This window comes from Agelaius phoeniceus, assembly GCF_051311805.1.
Source record: "Agelaius phoeniceus isolate bAgePho1 chromosome W unlocalized genomic scaffold, bAgePho1.hap1 SUPER_W_unloc_2, whole genome shotgun sequence".
NCBI lineage: Eukaryota > Metazoa > Chordata > Aves > Passeriformes > Icteridae > Agelaius > Agelaius phoeniceus.
The window spans coordinates 5482864-5508888 of NW_027509867.1; the positions used below are offsets into that span (position 1 = coordinate 5482864).

The 26025-nt window shown below is 54.3% G+C and overlaps 1 protein-coding gene across 1 annotated transcript in view; it reads left to right on the forward strand.

The window, feature by feature from the left end:
• Positions 1-26025, forward strand: part of LOC143692679 (uncharacterized) — a 468458-nt gene that overhangs the window by 80587 nt on the left and 361846 nt on the right. The window contains exons 4-5 of the mRNA XM_077172924.1: positions 4761-5165; positions 21000-21098. Of these exons, the coding sequence (XP_077029039.1) occupies positions 4761-5165; positions 21000-21098 (504 nt within the window). The remainder of the gene's footprint in view (positions 1-4760; positions 5166-20999; positions 21099-26025) is intronic.

The following is a 26025-nucleotide window of genomic DNA, read 5'->3' on the forward strand; positions in this document are numbered from 1 at the left end:
CTGGGAACTGGAATTCCAGCCCCTGGCAGTGTGTGCCATGGATCCCAGAGGGGCATTCCCGAGGTTCCCAGGGTGCTGCTCCTGCCGTGCCTCCCAAGGAGCTGTGCAGGGCCAGGGGACAAGGTCCAGCAGCTCTGTGGGCTCCCAGAGCACACAGCAAAGGTGGCTTTGATGGACATTTCCCAGCACCTTCCCCGCTGGAAGCAGAGGGAGGGAGGAAATGGAAGCGAGTCCCCGACAAAATCTTGGAAGGATTGGGCTGGGAAAGGACCCTGCCCATGGGTTACGATTTCGCGAGGGAGAGACGCCTCTGCCCCAGGGAAGGTGCGAATGAGAGCGTGGGAACGCAACCTGTGGATCTGCTCGAACTTGGATTGAACTGAACAAGAAATGGGGAGGAGAGAGGGAGAGAAAGAAATCGGGAAGAGATCTCAGAGAGAGAAAGAAATAGGAAAGAGTTCTCAGAGGGGGAGAAAGAAAGAGGAAAAGGCTCCGGCCCGGACTCCGCAGCTGCCGGGGACACCCGCAGGGCGCAGCGCCTTTCACAATTCCAGCCAATCAGAGGAGGCGCTGAACAATTTCCAGCCAACCAGAGCTTTTCTCGCCGATGACTCACCGGTTGCCAGGCGGACCCGCAGAGCCCAGCGGCCCCGGAGCGGAGTTTGGGGCTCGGGCCGGGGGCACGGATCCGCCCCGGGGGGGTCCCCGAGCCCCCTGCCCAGCCCTGGGGCCGATCGGGGGCTCCCCCACCCAGCAGCCGGGGCTGCGGGGCCGCGGGGCAGAGGGGTGGGAAAAGGGGGTCCGGGCTGGCAGCGGAGGAAATGCGGGAGGAAGAGGAGGGAGAGGAGGAGCAGGAGCGGGAGCGGGAGAATCCCGGCGCTCGCAGCGCCCGCACGCTGAGCCTGCAGCAGCCCCTGCCCCGGCAGCATCGCCCCCAGCCCGAGCCGCAGGTGAGGGCGAGGCCGAGCTCGCCCCGGCTCCAGCCAGGGGTGTCCGGGAGGATTTTTTTGGAGCGTGTTCGGAGCCGGCAGATCCCGGACTCGAGCCCCGGGTATCTCCGGGCTCCCTAAGAGGAGCTTTGTCGGGGGCAGAGGAGCCGCGATCGCCCCTCGGGAGGGTCCCGGGGGGTCCACGTGGGGATGGCCTGGTACCGACGGGGCGGGACATTGGTTTTGGGGATCCCCGTGAGAGCCGGGGCTGTGGAACGGGGGACCCCCGGGGCGGGGAGAGGGGAAGGGGCGATACCGGAGCTGGGGCACCCCCGGCAGCCCGGAGATGAGGCGGGGACGGGACCCCCTGACCCTGACAGGGGCGCGTCCTGGGGCGACTTCATGATGCTCGTGCCCCATCGGTCCGTTTAGCCCAGAAATGAGTTCTGCACCTTTAAGGCTGGTTCTGAGAGCCAAGGGGAGGAGGAAGAAGCTGCAGTTTGTTTTCAGGCACTGCACTCACTCCTCCACATTCCAGCTCCTGGATGGACAGAGGGCGGGACAGAGCTCTCCTTTGCTTTTAGTTAGTTTTTAGCTCTCTGAGGCAGAGAAGTTCCCTGGACTGTGGTTTTTCTTTTTCTTTGGAGCTGTTTAAACCTGCTCTGGACTGAACACCCAGAACACCACCGGCAGCTCCCACCTGTGGCCCATCGGGCTGAGCCTGGACCGCGGCATTTCCAATACAGGAGGGACTGATAAGAGACTGATAAGAGACTGACAAGAGACAGATAAGAGACTGATAAGAGACTGATAAGACACTGAGTGAGCCAAGCCCCAGCCCAAGGAGGGACTTTTGGTGTGTGTCACCTATTTTCCAGCAGCAGGAGGTTTTATTGCTTAATATTGTTCAATTTTTGTGCTGGTGAATGCTATGCCTGTTTAATAAAGTGGTTTTTTTCACTTTTCTCCAAGGAAATCATTTCCCGAACTGGCTGAGGGTGAGGCTGCTGAATCTGCATTCTAGAGGAAACCCCTTTCGGGAGTTTTCTCCCAAAATTGCCCTAAAGCAGGACAGGGTGGTGGGAAGAGGGCGGAAGCCCAAGTGGCTGGATTGGGGGGAGGCTGGAGAGGGGGACCCTGGGACTCCAAAACCCCCCAGCATCCCTTAGCAGGACCCTGGAGAGGGGGGATCCCCAGGACCCATGGGATCCCAAACAGCCAAGAGACAGGGGACCACCAGAACCCCAGAGGGATGAGACTGGAAATGGGGCACTCCTGGTGACTTTTTTCTTATACACTCTTGATTTTTGGAGGTTTTTATGGACATCAGGTGACTTCCAGAGATGGACTTGTGTGGGAGGAATCCGCAACCCAAGGCATTCACACCTTGGTTTTCCCCAAATCAGTATTTCCCCCAAACCTTCCCACAGTGACATCCCCCCTGTCCTGCTCTGGGTGAGCTCAGTCCCAAACCTGACCCTGATCCTGGTCTCAATCTCATTCCACGTTTAGACACACTCACAGTTCTGTATTTTATCTCATCCCAGTCCCAGACTCGTCCAGCCCCAGACCCAATCCCAACCCCAGCCCTAAAGCCAATCCCATGTCTCGCCTTAACCCCAATCCCAGCTCTAATCCAAATCTCAGCCCCAACTCCAAACCCAGCCCCAATTCCAGGCCCTTCCTAAATCCTCAGCCCCAAACCAAATCCCAGGCTCAGCCCTTCTGGGGGTTTGGGGGTGTCTCTGTCCCTGTGGCCCGGATGATGTTTGGGTGGGGTCCCAGCAGGGCTGAGAGGGACAGAGACCCCCCTGGCCTCCCCAGGGGTGAGAAGGTGGCAGAGCCCCCCCAGCCCCGAGCAGCCTCAGCGGTGAGAGGGACACAGAGCCCCTGGTGCCCAGCCTTGCACAGGCATTGCCTGAGGCCAGAGGGATGGAGACCCCCCGAGCATCCCCCAGGGCCAGGGGACAGAGAGCCCCGAGCATGCCCTGGGCTGAGAGGGACAGAGACTGCCCCGAGCACCCCCTGGCACAGGGGAGAGAGGGAGGGAGACCCCTCAGGCATTCCCTGGGTGAGAATGATGGAGACCCCTGGGGAATGGCCTGGGGTGACAGGGACAGGGACACCCCTGGGGAATGGCCTGGGGTGACAGGGACAGGGACAACCCTCCCAAGCCCCTCCCAAGCATCCCCCAGTATGAGAGGGTCAGTGACCCCTTGAGCATCCCCAGGGCACTGGAAAAAGTAAAGTTGTTTCCTGACAAAAATCAAACTTAACCCTACAGAAAATGCCTTGAATTTGCTCTTCCCACAAGTCACTTGTGGTGAAAACTCAAACAAATGCCAAAGTTAATTAAATTCACAATAGAAGCAATTTTGTGGCAATTCCAAAATCCATTGGTCCTGCCCAGCTCCAGCTCAGCTGCTGGCAGGTTCCAATATAAGAAAAGTGGAAATTCAGCCCAATACATTGCGATTCGTCTTTTATGAAAAGATTATGAAAAGGAAGGGAAAGCTCTGTGTGGATGTCACAAAGGTGACAGGGACAAAGAAAAAACTTATTCTTAGATTTGGCAAAGCCCCCGGCCTGTGAAAGAGAAAAGGGGGGACAGCCACGGAGTGTCAGAGACAGAGACCTCCCCTGGGGCAGGGCAAGTGTGACATTGTCCCCTGTGTGCGTGGCCTTCCCAGGGTGGGGGTTTTACACCTGAGCCAGTTTGGGTAAGGGGGGTGGTGTTCACCCCCTGAGCAGGGATTCCCCCACTGTTCCAGGCTGCAATGTAAGATGGAACCAAATGCATGTTTTCAATGCCCATCTTCATCAACTGCTATAAACAGGTGGGGCAGTGTTCTTGATCTCTTCCATGACTCAGCCCTGATAACGCCCTCCAGGGGAGATATCTTCTGGGAATGGGCCATTGAGTGTCACTGCAGGACTGATAAAATTCCATCATCCCATTGTGGGATGCTCCGCCCAGGGGGAGGATCCAAGCATTCCTACCTGGATATAAGCTGAGCCTTGTAGCACCAGGAGCAGCTTGCCTACTGGATTCCCAGAGGACAAGAGCTCCAGAACCACCCCTGGACCTTCAGAGGAAGACCAGACCCTTCTACAGGATCACTGCTTGGACAGAATCACGTTCATCTCTCCAACAGGACTGCAGCCACATTTAATGGGACTGCTGCCACCACCCTGACCAGCAACAGGGTGTCAGGTTATATCCTGACTCTGTCAGTTTAAGGCAGTGTTTCTGTAGCATTGCCTTGATCTTCTTTTCTTATGAAATTGTAATTCTGGTTTAGACTCTCCCCCAGGTTTGCCTTGAAACCAGTACAAAATTCAATGCGCTCATCCCTTGCTTTCCTCCCAGAACAGGATTTCACATCCCCAAACCTTTGCCAGATGGAGGAGGAGGCTGCAAGGAAGAGGAAGGAGCCCCGGGACATTCAGGCAGGTGAGGAGGAAGTCAGTGCCCCTTTCCCCCTCTCTCCTGCTCCATCTCCCAGCCCAGCACAGCCCCCGGCTGCAGGACAACCCTGCTGCCAACCCCGTCCTGCTGGGGATGCACTGGGGGGATCTCCTTCCCCTTCCCTCTGGCACGGAGGCAAATCCCATCCTCTCCTTGTCCTTCCTCCCCCAGGGAAGAAACTGAGGATGGAGACCGGGGAGGATAAATCTCTGTGGCAGAACCTCATGCAAGAGGCCATTTTGAGTGGCTCTACAGTGCAGAATTCCAACAGGGAGGACAAGTCCCAGAGATCCACAGGGGAAGGGGCTCAAAACCCAGCCAAGGGTGCTCCGAGGAGGAAAGACCCACGCTGAGCCAGGAAGGTGGACAGAGCTTCAGCCAGAGCTCAGAGCTGGTGGTCCATGAGCAGCTTCATGATGCGGAGAAGCCCCACAAGTGCTTGGAGTGTGGGAAAAGCTTCAGGCAGAGCACAACCCTGATCAGCCACCAGATGATCCACACTGGGGAATGGCCCTATGAGTGTGGGGAGTGTGGGAAGGGCTTCAGCTGCAGCTCTGCCCTCATCATCCACCAACGCATCCACACTGGGGAGCGGCCCTATGAGTGTCCCAATTGTCAGAAGAGGTTTCACACCAACTTCCATCTCCTCCAACACCAGCGGATTCACACCAAGGAGAGGCCCTTCTTTTGCCCTGACTGCGGGAAGAGCTTCAAGCACAATTCCACCCTCATCAGGCACCAGCGCATCCACACTGGGGAGAGGCCCTACGAGTGTACCCAGTGTGGGAAGAGCTTCACCAGTAGCTCTCATTTGGCAAAACACCAATGGAGGCACCAGTAAGGAAAGGCCTGCAAATGCCTCGATTGCAGGAACAGCTTCATGCACCACTCCAGCTTCATTCCCCATGGGAGAACCCACATTGGGAAGAGCCCTGGTGATCCATGTTCCCTGTGATCCATGCTAGGAAGTCACCTGCACCTTTTCCTGCCCCTGCCAATGACATGATGTGGGATGGAGGAACGTGAGTGTCTGGCCATGGCCCTGTCATTACATTCACTCCCACCTCAGGTCATTGCCAGGACTGTTGCTGTTCCAATAAATGTTCTTCTCCCAGCCCAGGATCTTTGCCTTTTGTGCTTTCCATGGCAGGCGGGAGGGCAGCGAGGGCAGCGCGGTTTTAGCGGGAGCAGGAAATTGGGGAATCCCATTCCTGAAGCCTGGCCCGTGGAAACCGAGCATCCCAGCTGGTGCCAGCCCTGGTGGCCATGGCAGCAGCCTTGGGAGCGGGTCCCTGGCTGGGGCTGTGGGAACCTCTTCCCTCTGGTGCCCAGGGACAGGAGTGGAGGGAGCGGCTGCAGCTGAGTCGGGGCAGGCTCAGGTTGGATGTCAGGAAAAGGTTTTTGCCCAGAGGCTGCTGGGGCCCTGGCCAGGCTCCCCAGGGCAGGGTCCCAGCTCCAGGGCTCTCTGAGCTGCAGCAGCGTTTGGCCAGTGCTGCCAGGCCCAGGCTGGCATTGTTGGGGTGTCCTGTGCAGGGCCAGCAGTTGGACTGGAGGATCCTGATGGGTCCCTCCCAGCTCAGCCAATTCTGTGCTTCTGGGATCCCATCAGCCTGGGGATGGGGCTGCCAATGGTTGCCATGGCAACGGGCTCTGGCTGCAGGCCTGAGCTGGTGTCCATGGCAACCACCCCTGGCATGGGGTCTCCATGGAGCTGCCAAGGGACTGAGCATAGCAGCAGGGGGCTGGTGATGGTTGCCATGGAAACTGACCATACCAGCAGTGAGCTTGTGATGGTTTCCTGCTAAGGATCAGATTTGTCACAGGCCTAAGAGGGTACTTTCCCTCATGGGGATTTCCAAGAGTCTCCAGGCTGTTCCTGAGCTGGAATGTCACAGGCAGGGACAGGGGCTCCATGGAGACCTCCCAGGGCTTTCTGGGGATGGTAAAGAGCCCTGTGGTCAGAGGCAGTCACAGCCATGCCATGGTGACATCCCAGGGCACCTTGGGCTGCAAAGGCACCCATCTGTCCCAGGCACTCACGGGGGCTCCACGGTGACATCCCAGGAGTGCCCAGGCTGCCAAAGAGCCGGGATGTCCCAGACACTCACAGGGGTTCCTGTCATGGGCACAGTGGGAGCTTCAGGCAAAAGCTTTGTTTCTTTATTGGAGAAACTCATGCTGAGATGTGAGATGGAGGAATGACACCCAACAGCCACCATGGATCCTCAAACTCCTGCAGGGCCCCTCGATTTCTAAATTCCTCCTAAGAGCAGAGACTGGGAACGGCTATTCCAGTCCCAGCTCCGGAATTTGTCAAAGGTTTATGTGTAAACGATTGGACAGGTGTAATTGAACTTTAACCCAATTTTCCCACAGGACTAATGATCGATAAATTTATATAAATACAGCTCTGATTGATTCTGATCATGATCAGACAGAAAGATCTTAACCAGAGTCATTTACTCCACAGTACAGAAGCTATAACAATTATTAGAATATAGTACTGTAGGCAGCAATATTGAAGTCAACAGGGCCTTGCTGGAGTTGTTGGAGCCCATTGCAGGCAGAGCCTCCTGCTCCAGCAGGAACTGCCTTTCCTGTGCCATCAGCAGGGCAGGTCCCACTGCAGGAAAAGCCCCAGGCCAGCCCCAGCACAGGGAAGGCCTCGGGCACAAGGGCAGAGTGCCGTGCTGGGAGCTGTGGCAGGGAGAGCCTGAGGCACCAAAGGCACCTTGGCAGCAGCAGCTGCTTGCAGGCCATGGCCAGAAGCCTCCCTTGGCAGCGCGGCCTGGTGGCCACCACTGCAGAGCTGCTGCCTCAGGGCTGATTCCTGGCTGGCCTCTGAAAAGCCACTTCTGCTCCAGGAGCCTGACTGGGAAGCCATTGGCCCCAGCACCCTGGGGACAAGATATCAATGACAAAACTCTTCATGCCAGCAGAGCCAAGGCAGGGGCAGAGGAAAGGGCAGGGCCAGGCCCAGGGGACAGGGCTGCCATGGTGATGGCTGTGAGGACACTGCCCCTGCAGCAGCCTGGCTGCCCTCAGCAGACATTCTGGCCAGAAGCGTTGTGAGGGCACCCAGCAGAGCAGAGAACCCACACTGCAGGAATTCTGTCCTTGGGGATGAGAGGGTTTCACTGGGTCAGGCTGCACAAAGCTCCTGATCTTGGACAATTCCTGGGATGGGGAATCCACTTCTCTGATAAAAACAGCTGCAGTTTTGTGCCACTGTCATCATTCTAAAATATTTCCTCCTTCTAACTAATGTAAATCCACCCTCATTCAGTTTAGAGATATTGACTGTTTTTCTGTCATGGCAAGATTTGGGAGAAAATAACTTTGATCACTATTTTTCCATTTTCACAGACCTTGGAGAGGACACAAAAATCTCCCAAGATGGGATTTGGAGGCCTTATCTCAAAAGCAGGAGAGAGAGGCTGAGGGCTCTGGGGTCAGTGGTTTGGAGACTGAGGACAGAAGAGGAATAGCCTGGGAGGGATGGAAGGGTGGTTTCAGAGACGTTGGAGCTTTTCTTCCTAGTGGGAATGAGCCTGAAGAAAACATAATAGCACCAAGGGCAGCTGGGGAGGCCCAGAGTGAACACCAGGAGAAAGGAATTTCCCTGGCAGGGCAGGGCTGTGGTGCAGCACGTCCCCCAGCAGGAGCCTGGAGCAGCCCCAGGCTTTGTGTGGGCAGGCAGAGGCAGGCAGGAGGCAGAGCTGTCAGCAAAGGAAGGGCCCAGCCAGGTGGGGCAGCCGGGGGATGCCCACAGCCTGCAGGGACAGAGGCGCAGGTTTGCTCAGCACCAGAGACACTTTTGCCTTGCTTGTCCCCAGCTGTCATCACTGCCACCAGTGTTCTGCTCTACCTGGAACCTGGGGACACTTTCTCAGTCCTGTCCCTCAGAAGGATCTCTTTTTAAAGTTTGAGAAACTTCATTGTTTCACCCTCTTTTTGAATCCCTGAGAAGTTCTTTGAGCCCACAGTGAGGCTCTGAGTCTGATGCAAAGAGCACCAAAGCCCCAGAGGGTCATTAAAGCACTTGTGCTGTGTCTGTGCTGCTGAGCTGGGCCGGGCTCCTGGCCCAGAAGCAGCTCCTGGCAAGGGCAGCAGAGCTGCAGAGAGACAGCTCTGGCCAGGAGCAGCTCCTGTGCACAGCCCAGCAGGGCTGGGGCACTGCCAGGGCCCCTCAGGGACACCAGCAGGGCACAGACAGAGCTCCCAGGGGCTCAGCACTGGCAGGGGCTGTGGCATGTCCCAGAGGGGGCTGTGTCACAGCAGCTCCTCTGTGCCTGTGTCATGGAGGCACAGAGCAGCTGTGATGTCAGCAAGGGGCTGTGTGACAGCACAGAGTGGGCTGTGTGAGGTCACTGAGCAGCTACAGCATCATAGAGGGGATTCTGTGACATCACAGAGCAGGCTGAAAGATCATGGCATGGCTGTATGACATCATAGAGCCAGGTGTGAGGTCAAAGTGTGTGCTGTGACATTCCAGAGTGGCAGTATGACATTACAGAGGGTTTTGTGACATCACTGAGGGGGTTGTGATATCACCCAGCTGTTTGTGACATCATAGTGTGAGGCCATAGAGCAGATCCTGCCATCATAGAGGGTGTCTCTGTGACATCAGAAAGTGGGTTGTGACATCACCGGGTGGCTGTGTAACACCATTGAGCAGCTGTGAGATCAAAGAACAACGGCTGACATTGCAGTTTTCTGTGACATCACAGAGCAGCTGTGCAACAACACAGGGGACTGTGTGACATCACAGGGGCAGTGTGACATCACAGGGGCAGTGTGACATCACAGGGGCTGTGTGAGGTCACTGGGGAGGTCACTCTGCCCCGACCCCCCTCACAGTTCCCCCCAGAGCAGTCCAACCCTGCTCGTGCACAGCGGGGTCCCCTGTCCCCCCGGGTCCCCCTGCCCCCGGCGCCACAGCCTCCCCCAGAGGATGTTCCACGAGATCGACCCCAGAGCCTGACATGGGGATGGGGGGCCGGGGCCCTGGGGGTGGCACAGGGGGACAGGGACCCCCCGGCAGCGTCCCCGTGTCCCCCAGGGCCAGAGCCTGGGCCAGGGCTCCTTCACCCTGGTACCAACGAGGCCTTGAGAGCGCTGAAAAAATCCCCAGCAAGGGAGCAGCAAAAACCAGATTTAATATTAAGGGACAGCAGCACAAAGTTCCTTAGCAAGAATCACTCTGCTCTTGACTGGACACTTCAGGCACACCAAGGAAACAAAGCAACAACAAAACCAAACAAAATCCAGGCAATCAAACCAGAAATGAACTGAAAACTGTCCCTGTGTGTGTCTGTGACACAAGGACAGTGAGAGCAAGGATGAAAGGAATACGGCCCGAAAGCTTAACAGAGCTCAAACTTAACAGGACTTAACTTATACCTTAACCTAAACTGATACCTTCAATTTCAAATTTGAGCAAAAGAACAGCATTTAGCAGGATTTAATCTAATTTATAACCTATGACTTTGCAAGTTAACAGAGGATTAACATTTAACAGTATTTAACTCAGCTTATAACTTATATTAAACATAACAATTTAGGAAAAAAACAACTCTTTTCAGTGTTTAACTTCACTTAGACCTTGTGACTTAACCTTACCTACAGGCAATGGAGGTAAGGTTAAGTCATCCTGGATGCACTTGGCATCCACAGCTTTCTTTGGCAGGGTGAGAACAGGGATGTTGTGCCACTGAGGGAACAAAAGCAGTTCCCAGGGCTGCTCCTCCAGAAAGCAGGAGCTGGTTGGGCAGCAGCAGTGCCTGGAGCAGACAGTGTTTGTGATGAGCTGCAGAGGAGCTGAGCCCAGGGGCTGTTGGCCAAGGCCGAGCCCCAAGGAGCATTTCTCAGCTGGCAGGGCGGCCTGAGAAGGGGAGGGGGGAATGCAGCAGCACAGGGCCCATGGAACCAAGGGACCATTGTGACACTGTGGGGCCCTGTGAGACCAAGGGACGATTGTGACTCTGTGGGGCCCTGTGACACCAAGGGACCATTGTGACACTGTGGGGCCTCATGGAATCATGGAGAGCACTGTGACATTGCTGGGCCTCATGGAACCAAGGGGACCATACTGACGCTGTGTGACTCCATGGAGTGTAGGGATCATTGTGACACTGAGAGGCCCCATCAAACCAAGGGTCCATTGTGACACCGTGGGGCCTCATGGAACTGTGGAGACCATTGTGACACTTTGGGGTGCATGGAACCAAGGGGCCATTGTGACACTGTGAAAACCCCATGGAGCCAAAGGTTCATTGTGACGTTGCAAGGCCTCATGGAATAATGGAGACACCATTATGACACTTCACAGCCTCATGGAACCAAGGGGCCATTGTGACCCTGAGGGGACTCATGGGATCATGGAGACCATTGTGACACTATGAGCCCCTTGGAATAAGCAAAGCATTGTGACACTGTGAGGTCTCATGGAACCAGTGAGACCGCTGTGACCCTGGGGGTCCCCACAGAACCAAGAGGACCATTGTGATACTGTGGGGCTTCATGAAACCAAGAGAGGCCTTTGTGGCACTGCAGGGCTGCATGGAACCAAAGGTCCAGGGTGACATTTCAGGGCCTGATGTCATCAGTGGTCCATTGTGACACTGTGGAGCCAAAGGAGACCATTGTGACACCGCAGGGCTTCATGGAACCAAGGGGCCATGGTAACATTGTGGAACCCCATTGAACCAAGGGTTCATTGTGACACTGCAGGGCTGCATGGAACCAATGGGTGACACAGAGGGGCCTCCACTCACCAATGGTCCATTGTGATATTGTGGAGGCAAAGGAGACCATTGTGACACTGCAAACCCCCAGGGTCCAAAGGCCCATTGTGACATTGCAGGGCTCATGGAACAGAGGAGTCCTGTGACATTGTAGGTCCTGGGGAACCAGAGAGACCATTGTGATACTTGATGGCCTTCTGGAACCTAGGTGCCATTGTGACACTCTGGGACCCCATTGAACCAAGGGTCAATTGTGACACTGTGGGACCCCATGGAATCAAGGGGACCATGGTGATAATGCAGGGCGTCAAAAAACCAACAGAATATGGAACAGGTCTGGCTGGTTTGGCCTCCCATGGACTGCCTGACTGGTCCAACTCACCTTGGCATGTTGAGGGTCTCTTCTTATCAGCTGCTGAAACACTGGGGCTCTGTGCTTTCATTCCCAATGGAAAAAAACTGTCCTTCTCCTCCAGGCACCCATGGCCAGAATTGGGATTTCGCCTCCAAATTTCCTTATATGCAGGGATTGTTCCCATAGGAGTATTGCCAGGACAAGTCTGGCTGTTAATGGTTTCACAAGGGTCACTTCACATCTGTCTCCAAAACACTGGGAAGACTCCGTACATTCCTTTCTATAGAAAAGAACTGTCCTACTTCTCCAGGCATCCATGGCCACGATTGGGCTTCCACCTCCAAAATTCCCTAAATCCAAAGATAGCTCCCAGACAAAATATGTCATTTCTGACAAGTCTGGATGGCCTTGGCCTAGTGAGGCTCTCATCTGCCTTCCAAACACTGGGGCTCCATGGTTTACTTCCTGTGGAAACGAACTGTCCTGCTCAGCCAGGTGTCCATGGCCAGAATTGGGATTTCCACCTCCAACATTGCCTGTTGTGACAGCCTGGAGGAGATTGTTGGATCAAAACATTTCATGTGTGGAGGAGGAAGGGGCAGGTCCAGCCTTGCCCTGCCCTGGAAGCCCAGCCCTGCCCTGCCCTGGAACCCCAATCCCCCCAGAGCCTCTATCCCAGCCCAGCAGTGGCTGCCAGTCCCTGGCACAGCACAGGCAATGCTCCACAGCCACCTCTGCAGCCCCAGCCCAGCTCCTGAGGGACCAAATGAGCCCAAGCCCCACCTGGGGGAAGGGCCCAGGGAGACCAAGGGGTATTGAAGGCTGACCACAAGGCAAGCACACATCTTGACCCTGCATCCTCTTGGAATTTCCATCTGAACTCTGCTGGAATCCAGGAGTTGCAAGCTCTGTGTGTGCTTCTCTCAATCTTAATTTTTTTTCTCTCGCTCTGAGAAAGAGGAAGAAAAATGCTTCTTCTATTTTTGTCCTCTTGCAAATTTTGATTAACATGAAATTGAACAGGCTTAGAGTTTGTGAAGTTGAATGGGCCAAATTAATGTTTTGAGAAGTGTTTTTTGTTGACTGAATATCCCATTAAAACTTTTGTGAAAATTTCTTTGATTTTCTAAAGTTGCCAGTAAAGGCTGTTTGGTTGTTTTGAGCTCTTGAGGATTTCCTGTCAGTATTTCTCAAGTGTGTCCAACTTAGGGTACAGAAACAATTGTAATTCCTCTTAAATGTCTCCTTGAGAGAGTTGTTTGGGGGATGGGGGTCAGGGCTTGTGTGTGCTGCTTGGCCCAGCCCAGGCAGGGCTTTCCCAGCCACATTCCACACTCCATTGCCCAGCTGGAGCCGCTGGTGCCTCTGAGTTGTGCTGCCCCAGCCCCAGGGACGCTCTCCTTGTCTGCCCATTCCCCCACGGTCTCTGGGCAGGGATGGCCTCACTGGGGGCTGCTGACATCCTCAGCAACTTGGAGGCTGCTGCTGCATTTCCCTGCTCCAGAGGCTTGTTCAGCCTTCAGCTCTTCAGTGCAGGAATTCAGTGTCCCAGGGCTCATGAACATTCAGAACACCTGAACAAGCCAAGCCTCTGGGAATCATTTGATTTAAGTGTTCAAATCTTTTGTGGTTAATTTGATAGACTTCAGTAGTGTCTTCAAAGTGAAGGCATTATATTTAAAAAGACAGTGAGAAAACATTTTTTAGGTCCGGTTTAGGATTTTTTCCTGTTCATAAGTCACTCTGTGCAATCTCCAATTGACATTGAATCCAAGTGCCTCCTCATGCAGTTTGAATAGATATGAAAATCAAGACCCTTCATGGCTGACAATCAATCAGACTCTGTCCCTACCCCTACCCCACCATTTCCCCCATCCAAGCCCTGGCACTCAGAGCAGCCTTGTGCAAATCTGAGCTCCCTCCAGCCCAGGCTGCACCTGCAGCTTTCAGCTCCTTGGCTCCAACTCCACCCTGCTTTACCTGCTTTCCTTGGAGAAGGAGCTGCCCGAGACACAGAGGGATGTTCATTTCTTGTCAGCCAGCAAAGCCAAGGGAAGGCACAGCTCCATCAAATGCCAAAGTCATTCTTCTCCCTGGCTGTGCCCTGCCCCTGATCCCCCCAGCCTGTCCTGTTTCCTTCATCCCTGCATTGCCAGTGACTCCCTGGGACAAGGGAGCTCTGCTCTGGGGATGGAGGGAGGGCCAAGTGCAGCCACTGGAGTGGGAGCCACAAGTCATCAGGCTTGTGTCGTCTGGGAGCAAGGAACTGGTGAGACTCAGAGGCACAGAAAGTTTCTCTTCATGGCCAACAGACCATGGCTGAACAGGACACAATTTAATAACACTCATGCTCTTCCCTGAGCTGAGTGTAATGTCCCAGGAGTGCCTGATGAGTGCACCATTCAGAAGTGATTTCCATACTAAAATTAATTTTAGACAAACGTGATCCTGTATTAGATGTAAAAACAATTAAGTTCTTGTATCAGGATGCTTGTCCTGGAGTGGGAGCAAAACAGCTCCAACAATTCCTGATTTGCAAAGCTGTCAGTGGTGGGTGGAGAAGGGAGGTCAGGCTGCTCTTGGTGCTGAGGAAATGCTGAAACCAGCCTGACTCATTTCATCTCCTCCTGTCCTGCCTGATCTCCCCTCTTTCCCCTTCCACCCATTGGCTTTTGTCTCCCACCAGGCCCCCAGTGAAGAGCCTGGCTCTGTGTTCTCCATCCCCTCCTCACTGGCACTGCCAGGCTGGGATGAGGAGCCCCTCAGCCTTCCCTGCTCTGGGCTGGACAAGCCCAGCTCCCTCAGCCTCTGCTCACAGCCCAAGGGCTCCAGCCCCACCTTGGAGGCCCTTCCCAGACCCAGCAGGGCCCCAGCAGCCTCTGGCCAAAAACCTTTTCCTGACATCCAACCTGAGCCTGCCCCGACTCAGCTGCAGCCGCTCCCTCCACTCCTGTCCCTGGGCACCAGAGGGAAGAGGTTCCCACAGCCCCAGCCAGGGACCCGCTCCCAAGGCTGCTGCCATGGCCACCAGGGCTGGCACCAGCTGGGATGCTCGGTTTCCACGGGCCGGGCTTCAGCAATGGGATTCCCCAATTTCCTGCTCCTGCTAAAACCGCGCTGCCCTCGCTGCCCTCCCGCCTCCCATGGAAAGCACAAAAGGCAAAGATCCCAGGCTGGGATGAGAACAATTTATTGGGAACAGCAATGAGATAAGGAACAAATGGAACAGAAACGATATTGATAACAGAAGGGATAAGTAAAACTATTTACAGAGAAAACTACGACATCAACAACTGGCTCTTCCTGGTAATGTATTTCCTCCTGCCTGGAAAGGACACCCTTCTCCTCAGGGGAGAGAGACAGAGAGAGTCCCTTTCCTGCCCCTGGCAATGACCTGAGGTGGGAGTGAATGTAATGACAGGGCCATGGCCAGACCCTCATATTCTTCAATGCCAGCCAGATCCTCATATTTTTCAATACCACATCATGTCACTGCTAGGGCAGGAAAAGGGACAGGTGTCTTCCCAGCATGGATCACAGGGAACATGGATCACCAGGACTCTTCCCAATGTGGGTTCTCCCATGGGGAATGAAACTGGAGTGGGCATGAAGCTGTTCCTGCAATCAAGGCATTTGCAGGCCTTCCCTTACTGCTGGCTCCGTTGGTGACTGGTCAAGTGAGAACTCTGGGTGAAGCTCTTCCCACACTGGGGACACTCGTAGGGCCTCTCCCCAGTGTGGATGCATTGGTGGGTGATGAGGGCAGAGCTGCAGCTGAAGCCCTTCCCACACTCCCCACACTCATAGGGCCATTCCCCAGTGTGGATCATCTGGTGGCTGATCAGGGTGCTGCTCTGCCTGAAGCTCTTCCCACACTCCAAGCACTTGTGGGGCTTCTCCGCATCATGAAGCTGCTCATGGACCACCAGCTCCAAGCTCTGGCTGAAGCTCTCTCCACCTTCCTGGCTCAGGGTGGGTCTTTCCTCCTCAGAGCACACTGGGCTGGGTTTGCAGCCCCTCCTTCTGTGGGATCTCCATGAATTTTCCTCCCTGTTGGATTCCTGTGCCCAGGAGTCACTCAAAATGGCCTCTTGCATGAGGTTCTGCCACAGAGATTTATCCTCCCCGGTCTCCATCCTCAGTTTCTTCCCTGGGCGAGGAAGGACAAGGAGAGAATGGGATTTGCCTCCATGCCAGAGGGAAGGGGAAGGAGATCCCCCCAGTGCATCCCCAGCAGGACGGGGTTGGCAGCAGGGTTGTCCTGAAGCCGGGGGCTGTGCTGGGCTGGGAGATGGAGCAGGAGAGAGGGGGAAAGGGGCACTGACTTCCTCCTCACCTGCCTGGGTATCCCAGGGCTCCTTCCTCTTCCTCGCAACCTTTTCCTCCATCCAGTCAAGGTTTGGGTATAGGAAATCCTGTTCTGGGAACCAAACAAAGGGCGCAGACATCGTCTTTTTACAGGATTTAAGGGAAACCTGGGGGAGAGTCTAAATCAGAATTAGAGTTTAATAAGATAATGAAGATCAAGGCAATGCTACAGAAACACTGCCTTAAACTGACAGAGTCAGGATATAACCTGACACCCTGTTGCTGCTCAGGCTGGTGGCAGCAGTCCCATTAAATGGTGGCTGCAGTCCTGTTGGAGTGATGAACGTGATTCTGTCCAAGCAGTGATCCTGTAGAAGGGTCTGGTCTTCCTCTGAAGGTCCAGGGGTGGTTCTGGAGCTCTTGTCCTCTGGGAATCCAGTAGGCAAGCTGCTCCTGGTGCTACAAGGCTCAGCTTATATCCAGGTAGGAATGCTTGGATCCTCCCCCTGGGCGGAGCATCCCACAATGGGATGATGGAATTTTATCAGTCCTGCAGTGACACTCAATGGCCCATTCCCAGAAGATATCTCCCCTGGAGGGCGTTATCAGGGCTGAGGCATGGAAGAGATCAAGAACACTGCCCCACCTGTTTATAGCAGTTGATGAAGATGGGCATTGAAAACATGCATTTGGTTCCATCTTACATTGCAGCCTGAAACAGTGGGGAAATCCCTGCTCAGGGGGTGAACACCACCCCCCTTACCCAAACTGGCTCAGGTGTGAAACCCCCACCCTGGGAAGGCCACACACACAGGGGACAATGTCACACTTGCCCTGCCCCAGGGGTGGTCTGTGTCCCTCTCAGTCCGTGGCTGTCCCCCCTTTTCTTTTTCACAGGCCGGGGGCTTTGCCAAATCTAAGAATAAGTTTTTTCTTTGTCCCTGTCACCTTTGTGACATCTACACAGAGCTTTCCCTTCCTTTTAATAATCTTTTCATAAAAGAGGTATCCCAATGTATTGGGCTGAATTTCCACTTTTCTTATATTGGAACCTGCCAGCAGCTGAGCTGGAGCTGGGCAGGACCAATGGCTGTTGGAATTGCCACAAAATCGCTTCTATTGTCAGTTTATTAAATTTTGGGATTTGTTTGCGTGTTCACCACAAGTGACTTGTGGGAAGAGCAAATTCAAGGCATTTTCTGTAGGGTTAAGTTTGATTTCTGTCAAGAAACAACTTTACTTTGTCCAGTGCCCAGGGGATGCTCAAGGGGTCACTGACCCTCTTACACTGGGGGATGCTTGGGAGGGGCTTGGGGGGGTTTTCCCTGTCCCTATCACCCCAGGCCATTCCCCAGGGTGTCCCTGTCCCTGTCACCCCAGGCCATTCCCCAGGGGTCTCCATCATTCTCACCCAGGGAATGCCTGAGGGGTCTCCCTCCCTCTCTCCCCTGTGCCAGGGGGTGCTCGGGGCAGTCTCTGTCCCTCTCAGCCCAGGGCATGCTCGGGGCTCTCTGTCCCCTGGCCCTGGGGGATGCTCGGGGGGTCTCCATCCCTCTGGCCTCAGGCAATGCCTGTGCAAGGCTGGGCACCAGGGGCTCTGTGTCCCTCTCACCGCTGAGGCTGCTCGGGGCTGGGGGGGCTCTGCCACCTTCTCACCCCTGGCGAGGCCGGGGGGGTCTCTGTCCCTCTCAGCCCTGCTGGGACCCCACCCAAACATCATCGGGGTCACAGGGACAGAGACACCCCCAAAGCCCCAGAAGGGCTGAACCTGGGATTTGGTTTGGGGCTGAGGATTTAGGAAGGGGCTGGAATTGGGGCTGGGCTTGGAGATGGGGCTGAGATTTGGATTAGAGCTGGGATTGGGGCTAAGACTAGACATGGGATTGGCTTTAGGGCTGGGTTTGGGATTGGGTCTGGAGCTAGACGAGTCTGGGACTAGGATGTGATTGAATACAGAACTGTGAGTGTGTCTGAACATGGAGTGAGATTGAGACCAGGATCAGGGTCAGGTTTGGGACTGAGCTCACCCAGAGCAGGACAGGGGGGATGTCACTGTGGGAAGGTTTGGGGAAAACCCTGGATTGGGGAAAAACAAGGTGTGAATGCCTTCGGTTGGGGATTCCTCCCACCCAAGTCCATTTCTAGAAGTCACCTGATGTCCAAAAATCAAGAGTGAATAAAAGAAGTTCAGCAGGAGTTTCCCATATCCAGTCTCATCCCTCTGGGGTTCTGGGGGTCCCCCGTCTCAGGGCTGGAGGGGATCCCATATGTCCTGGGGATCCCCCCTCTCCAGGGTCCTGCTTTTGGATTCTGGGAGGTTTTGGAGTCCCTTGGTCCCCCTCTCCAGCCTCCCCTCAATCCAGCCACTTGGGGTTCCCCCTTCTTTCCACTGCCCTGTCCTGCTTTAGGGCAAATTTGGTTGAAAACCTCCAAAAGGAGTTTCCTCTGGAATGCAGATTCAGCAGCCCCACCCTCAGCCAGTTCGGGAAAATATTTCCTTGGAGAAAAGTGGAAAAAAATGCTTTATTAAACAGGCAAAGCATTCACCAGCACAAAAATTGAACAATATTAAGTAATAAACCTCCAGCTGCTCCAAAATAGATGAGAAACTCTGAAAGTCCTTCCTTGGGCTGTAGCTCGGCTCACTCAGTGTCTTATCAGTCTCTTATCAGTCTCTGATCAGTCCCTCCAGCGCTGGAAATGCCACTTCCAGCGGCCCAGGCTCAGCCTGGTGGGCCACAGGAGGGAGCTGCTGGTGGTGTTCTGGGTGTTCAGTGCAGAGCAGGTTTAAACAGCTCCAAAGAAAAAGAAAAACCACAGTCCAGGGAACTTCTCTGCCTCAGAGAGCTAAAAACTAACTAAAAGCAAAGGAGAGCTCTGTCCTGCCCTCTGTCCATCCAGGAGCCGGAATGTGGAGGAGTGAGTGCAGTGTATGAAAACAAACTGCAGCTTCTTCCTCCTCCCCTTGGCTCTCAGAACCAGCCTTAAAGGTGCAGAACTCATTTCTGGGCTAAACGGACCGATGGGGCACGAGCATCATGAAGTCGCCCCAGGACGCGCCCCTGTCAGGGTCAGGGGGTCCCGTCCCCGCCTCATCTCCGGGCTGCCGGGGGTGCCCCAGCTCCGGTATCGCCCCTTCCCCTCTCCCCGCCCCGGGGGTCCCCCGTTCCACAGCCCCGGCTCTCACGGGGATCCCCAAAACCAATGTCCCGCCCCGTCGGTACCGGGCCATCCCCACGTGGACCCCCCGGGACCCTCCCGAGGGGCGATGGCGGCTCCTCTGCCCCCGAAAAAGCTCCTCTTAGGGAGCCCGGAGATACCCGGGGCTCGAGTCCGGGATCTGCCGGCTCCCAACACTCTCCAAAAAAATCCTCCCGGACACCCCTGGCTGGAGCTGTTTGGGAATTTGGCTACTTGAGCTGAGCTTCTTGTGGGACTTTCAGCAGCATTGTGTTCCTCACTGTGGGGGGAATGAACCCTGTCAGTGTCGCTGGTAACATTTGCTCCCTTTCCTCCACTGATTTTACCAAACTTTTCAAGCAAGGACAACAAAATATTTTCTTTAAACTGGCCACCCACAACAGCCATTTTCCTCATCAGTTCTCCCATAAGATCCCCAGGAGGAAGGAGGGACTGTGTCCAAGTTTCCAAGAGTTCTTCCAGAAAGAGCCACAAAGTCCTCAGAGAAGGGAACCATGCTTTTGTCACAGGCACTTGGAGTCAGATAACAGTGCCCTGAACTCACTGTGCAAAAATAATGTCACAGTCTGGTGACCCGAATTGTTGGAGAGATTCCTCTGCCCTAATAAAGGTGCTAACGAGACCAAATCCAAAGTGGATTTTATGACCAGTAAATGTGAGGTAGAGAGAGAGATGGAAAAAAAGAGAAAAGGGGGAGGAGCAAGGGAGTGACAGGGACAGAGACCTCCCCTGGAGCAGGGCAAGTGTGACATTGTCCCCTGTGTGTGTGGCCTTCCCGGGGTGGGGGTTTTACACCTGAGCCAGTTTGGGTAAGGGGGGTGGTGTTCACCCCCTGAGCAGGGATTCCCCCACTGTTTCAGGCTGCAGTGTAAGATGGAACCAAATGCATGTTTTCAATCCCCATCTTCATCAACTGCTATAAACAGGTGGGGCAGTGTTCTTGATCTCCTCCATGACTCAGCCCTGATAACGCCCTCCAGGGGAGATATCTTCTGGGAATGGGCCATTGAGTGTCACTGCAGGACTGATCAAATTCCATCCTCCCATTGTGGGATGCTCCGCCCAGGGGGAGGATCCAAGCATTCCTACCTGCATATAAGGTGAGCCTTGCAAGAGCAGGAGCAGCTTGCCTACTGGATTCCCAGAGGACAAGAGCTCCAGAACCACCCCTGGACCTTCAGAGGAAGACCAGACCCTTCTACAGGATCACTGCTCTGACAGAATCACGTTCATCACTCCCACAGGACTGCAGCCACCATTTAATGGGACTGCTGCCACCACCCTGAGCAGCAACAGGGTGTCAGGTTATATCCTGACTCTGTCAGTTTAGGGCAGTGTTTTTGTATCATTGCCTTGATCTTCATTTTCTTCTTAAATTGTAATCCTGGTTTAGACCCTCCCCAGGTTTGCCTTCAAACAAGTACAAAATTCAATGTACTCATCCCTTGTTTTCTTCCCAAAACAGGATTTTCCATCCTGTAAACTTGGCCCGATGGAGGAGGAGGCTGGGAGGAAGAAGACGGTGCCCCAGGAGCCCCAGGCAGGTGAGGAGGAAGTCAGTGCCCCTTTCCCCCTCTCTCCTGCTCCATCTCCCAGCCCAGCACAGCCCCCGGCTGCAGGACAACCCTGCTGCCAACCCCGTCCTGCTGGGGATGCACTGGGGGGATCTCCTTCCCCTTCCCTCTGGCACGGAGGCAAATCCCATTCTCTCCTTGTCCTTCCTCCCCCAGAAAAGGAGCTGAGGATGGAGACCAGGGAGGGCAAATCCCTGTGGCAGAACTTCATGGAAGAGGCCATTTTTAGTGGCTCCACGGTGCAGAATTCCAACATGGAGGACAAGTCCCAGAGATCCTGCAGGAGGAGGGGCTCCAAACCCAGCCCAGTGTGCTCTGAGGAGGAAAGACCCACCCTGAGCCAGGAAGGTGGACAGAGCTTCAGCCAGAGCTCGGAGCTGGTGGCCCAGGAGTAGCTTCATGATGGGGAGAAGCCCCACAAGTGCTTGGAGTGTGGGAAGAGCTTCAGGCAGAGCAGCACCCTGATCAGCCACCAGATGATCCACACTGGGGAATGGCCCTACGAGTGTGGGGAGTGTGGGAAGGGCTTCAGCTGCAGCTCTGCCCTCATCACCCACCAACACATCCACACTGGGGAGAGGCAGAGGCCCTACGAGTGTCCCCAGTGTGGGAAGAGCTTCACCCAGAGCTCTGACCTGACCAAACACCAACGGAGGCACCAGTAAGGGAAGTCCTGCAAATGCCCCAAGTGCAGGAGGAGCTTCGTACACTGCTCAGAATTCATCCCCCATTGGAGACCCCACGTTGGCCAGAGCCCTGGTGATCCATCTTCCCTGTGATCCATGCTGGGAAGACACCTGTACATTTTGTTGCCCCTACCAATGACATGATGTGGGATGGGAGAACATGAGGGTCTGGCCATGGCCCTGTCATTACATTCAGTCCCACCTCAGGTCATTGCCAGGGGCAGGAAAGGGACTCTCTCTTTCCCTCCCTGAGGAGAAGGGTGTCCTTTCTAGACACGAGGAAATACATTACCAGGAAGAGCCAGTTGTTGATGTTGATGTTTTCTCTGTAAATAGTTTTACTTATCCCTTCTGTTATCAATATTGTTTCTGTTCCTGTTTGTTCTTTATCTGGTTGCTGTTCCCAATAAATTGTTCTTATCCCAGCCCGGGATCTTTGCCTTTTGTGCTTTCCATGGGAGGCGGGAGGGCAGCGAGGGCAGCGCGGTTTTAGCAGGAGCAGGAAATTGGGGAATCCCATTGCTGAAGCTCGGCCCGTGCAAACCAAGCATCCCAGCTGGTGCCAGCCCTGGTGGCCATGGCAGCAGCCTTGGGAGCGGGTCCCTGGCTGGGGCTGTGGGAACCTCTTCCCTCTGGTGCCCAGGGACAGGAGTGGAGGGAGCGGCTGCAGCTGAGTCGGGGCAGGCTCAGGTTGGATGTCAGGAAAAGGTTTTTGCCCAGAGGCTGCTGGGGCCCTGGCCAGGCTCCCCAGGGCAGGGTCCCAGCTCCAGGGCTCTCTGAGCTGCAGCAGCGTTTGGCCAGCGCTGCCAGGCCCAGGCTGGCATTGTTGGGGTGTCCTGTGCAGGGCCAGCAGTTGGACTGGAGGATCCTGATGGGTCCCTCCCAGCTCAGCCAATTCTGTGCTTCTGGGATCCCATCAGCCTGGGGATGGGGCTGCCAATGGTTGCCATGGCAACGGGCTCTGGCTGCAGGCCTGAGCTGGTGTCCATGGCAACCACCCCTGGCATGGGGTCTCCATGGAGCTGCCAAGGGACTGACCATAGCAACAGGGGGCTGGGGATGGTTGCCATGGAAACTGACCATAGCAACAGGGGCCTGGGGATGGTTGCCATGGAAACTGACCATAGCAACAGGGGGCTGGTGATGGTTGCCTGCTAAGGATCAGATTTGTCACAGGCCCTCACAGGGGTTCCATGGGATCTTTCCAAGAGTCTCCAGGCTGTTCCAGAGCTGCAATGTCACAGGCAGAGACAGGAGCTCCATGAAGACCTCCCAGGGCTTGCTGGGATGGTAAAGAGCCCTGTGGTCAGAGGCAGTCACAGCCATTCCATGGTGACACCCCGGGGGACCTTGGGCTGCAAAGGCATCCAAGTGTTTCAAAGGCAGATGAGAGGAGTCCCCTGGGTGGCCAAGGCAGCCAGAGCTGTCTCCCTTGGCAGATTTCATCTGGGAACAATCTCTGCACATATGGAAATTTGGAGGAGGAATTGCTATTTTGTACGGGAGCCTCTGGACGGGGGGACAGTTCTGTCGCAGGCACCCACGGGGCCTCCACAGTGACATCCCAGGAGTCCCCAGGCTGCCAAAGAGCCGGGATGGCCCAGACACTCACAGGGGTTCCTCTCATGGGCACAGTGGGAGCTTCAGGCAATGTTTAATATTAGAGAAGCTCCTGTTGGGTCTCAAAACACAGAAAGGATTCCCAACAGCCCCCACAGATCCCCAAATGTCACCATTGAGTCAGAGATGACACAGACTCAGATCAGAAGGCTAAGGGTAGAAAGCCACCTGTTTTTTTAATCCTCTTCTTTTAGGCCTTGGTTTGCTACAGGTGAACCTCACTGGTCATTTATCCAGCACATTTCACATGATTGGCCAATTAAGACAACACCCTTCAGTAAACAACTTTATGGAAAAGAGCCAACTTATTACAGACATTTTTGGGGCACCAGTTATTCATGCTTGTTTAATGTTGGGCCTTTTTGGGGGCACCCTGGATGGGGTAACCCTCCTATAGCAGTTCTGTGCCAGGTGAATGGAAATGCATGGGACTTTTTCAGTCTTCAGCTTCTTGTTTATTGTTATGTTTTCTAAAGTTTTGCATGCTGTGCCCACCAGGCTCAGCAAGCGGGGAAAACACCACAAAATGGCCCCACAGTGTACAGTTTCAAGGTCTTTGAAAGTTGTCTCATCCAATTAAGTCTTAAAACGTACATTATTTCTACTTATTTACCAATAACTTGTCCCTTAACTGTCCACATAACCTCTGCACTGTGCTTTCCTTGAGCAACCACGCTGTGCCACCAACAGTACAGGAAATGGAGCAGATAAAGAAGAAGACAGGGACTACACCCCAATTCCTCCATCTTGCTTCCTATCTACACCATACTAAAAATTCCAAAACCTAAATTTCTCACCCTAGTGAAATACAATACTACCCTCTGATCTATTTCACACTTTGGTAAATTCTAATCTGTCTCAAAGTCCTGGAAGTCCTCTCCATGGGTGAAGGTTAAAGGCAGTGTTTCTCTGGGGGTCAGGACTCCTCAGAGCAGACAGAGAAATATTCCCTGTGCCTGGGATTCCCACACATTTAACCTAAAAAACTTTAACCTTTAAGATTTTAAGTTACCCAAAAATGTTCCAGGTAAGTAGGATTAGAAGGAGAAGAAATAGAGACTAACAGAAAGACAGAAGATCCATAGAAAGACACACACATGGGCACCAACTGCTGGGGTTCCAGCATCACCAACAGAGGAACCCCAGCAGAAGGCAGGATCCAGACCCTGGGCTGGCCGCATGCTCCAGCTTTTAACCCCCTGGGCCTCCATGGCCCCGCCCCTGGGGTGGGACTGCCAGTTGCTTGTCCAATCAGAGCCAGGGTAGCACCAGCTGCTGGTGTGTCATTGATTGATTGATTGATTGACAGCTGGGCCAATCAGAGCTGGGTTAGCACTGCCCCTGCTGTGTGATTGACAGCTCTGCCAGGCCAGGCCTGGGGGCGGGGCTCTGTCCCACCACAAACCAAGGCCTGACCCGGCCCTGGCCCCACACGGGCATTCCGAGCATCCCAAGGTGTCTCGGGACATGGATCTCATCCAGCCTCTGACAGCCACCACGGTGACACTGCGGAACCTCATGGAGCCATGGCTCAGTTGTGACAATGGAGATCCAAGGAAACGATGGTGAGACTGTGGAATCCAGGAATCGTGGAATCAAGGAGACCATTGTGCAAATCATGGGCCCTATGGAAGCAAGGATCAATGATCAAACTGTGGTTTGATTGTGATTGATTTAAAATAGAAACAAGGAGCCATTGTGACACAGAGGGGCTGCGTGGAGCCATGGGAACCCTGTGATTCTGTTGGGACTCGTGAAACCAAGAAGCCATTGTGACATTGCCAGACCTCATGGAATCAAGGAGACCATTGTGACAGTGTTAGGACCGATGAAGTCAATGGAACATGGAACAGGTCTGCCTGGTTTGGCCTCCTGGGGGCTGTCTGACAGGGTCCCACTGAATTTGACATGTCAGGGGCCACTTCCCATCTGACCATGAAGCACTGGGGCTCTGTGCTTTTATTCCTATGGGAAGTGTCTTTCTTGTCTAGGCGCCCATGGCTGAAATTGGGATTCCACCTCTAAAATTCCGTGTATTCAAAGGGTTAATCGCCAAAATAATCTACCAATACAGTCAAGTCTGGCCAGCCTTGGCCTCTGGTGGCTGCCTCTCATCTGCCCCTGCACCACTGGGGCTCACTTCTTTCCTTCCTATGGAGAGCATTGTGACACTGTGGAGCATTGTGGAACCAATGGGCCATGGTGACACTGCAGGCCCTTGTGGAACCTGTTACACTGTAGGAACTTGTGGAACCAAGGGGATCATTGTGACCCTGCAGGGTACCATGGATCCAAGGGGCCACTGTGACACTGTGGGGCCTCATGGAACCAAGGACATCACTGTGGCTCTGCTGGGCCGCATGGTCCCAAGGGGCCAGTGTGAAGCAGCAGGGCTTTGTGGAACCAAGAGGCCATTGCTGCATTTCAGGGCCTCATGGAGCCAAAGGGCCCGTGTGATCCTGCAGGGCACCATGGATCCATGGAGAGCATTGTGGCATTGCAAGGCCCCATGGAATCATGGAGACCATTGTGACCCTGCAGGGCCTCATGGAAGGAAGGGGCCATTGTGACACTCTGGGAACTTGTGGAACCAAGGGAATCATTGTTGCACTACTGGACCGCAATGGAACCAAGGGGCCAGAGCAAAGCAGCAGTTTGGGAGTTAGCCTGGCTGTAACTCAGAGTCAGCCAGATTTTACCCCGGAAGAACTGGGCGTGAGTTTCAAGCCCTGGGAATCATTTGTTTAACTTAGGGTGAGCTTGAGAGTTCCCCAATAAGCCTTTGGTGTTTCTATGCTAACTTGTCCAAGTTCTATTCTCCTATTGGTTACTTGTTTCCCTTATATGGAAACAAGGATTGTTCCAGAGTGTTCTATCCCCAAGTGTACATGTTGTTGCTTCTCCTTTTTCTCAGGTCTTTGGATCCTGCCCCTTGTACTGTGCTCAATTTCTCCATGTTTATTGTTTTTCACCCTGTTATTAAAGTTCTTTTTGGGCAACTCCATCGAACCCACACCTTTTCATTTTCCCCACCCTTGCCCTGAAGTCAGGGAACCAGAGAGGTTTGTCACAGCCTCCCTCATTGTGACCTTTGGCGCCCGAACAGGGACCATGACACTCAGGGCTCCCTGTGTCAG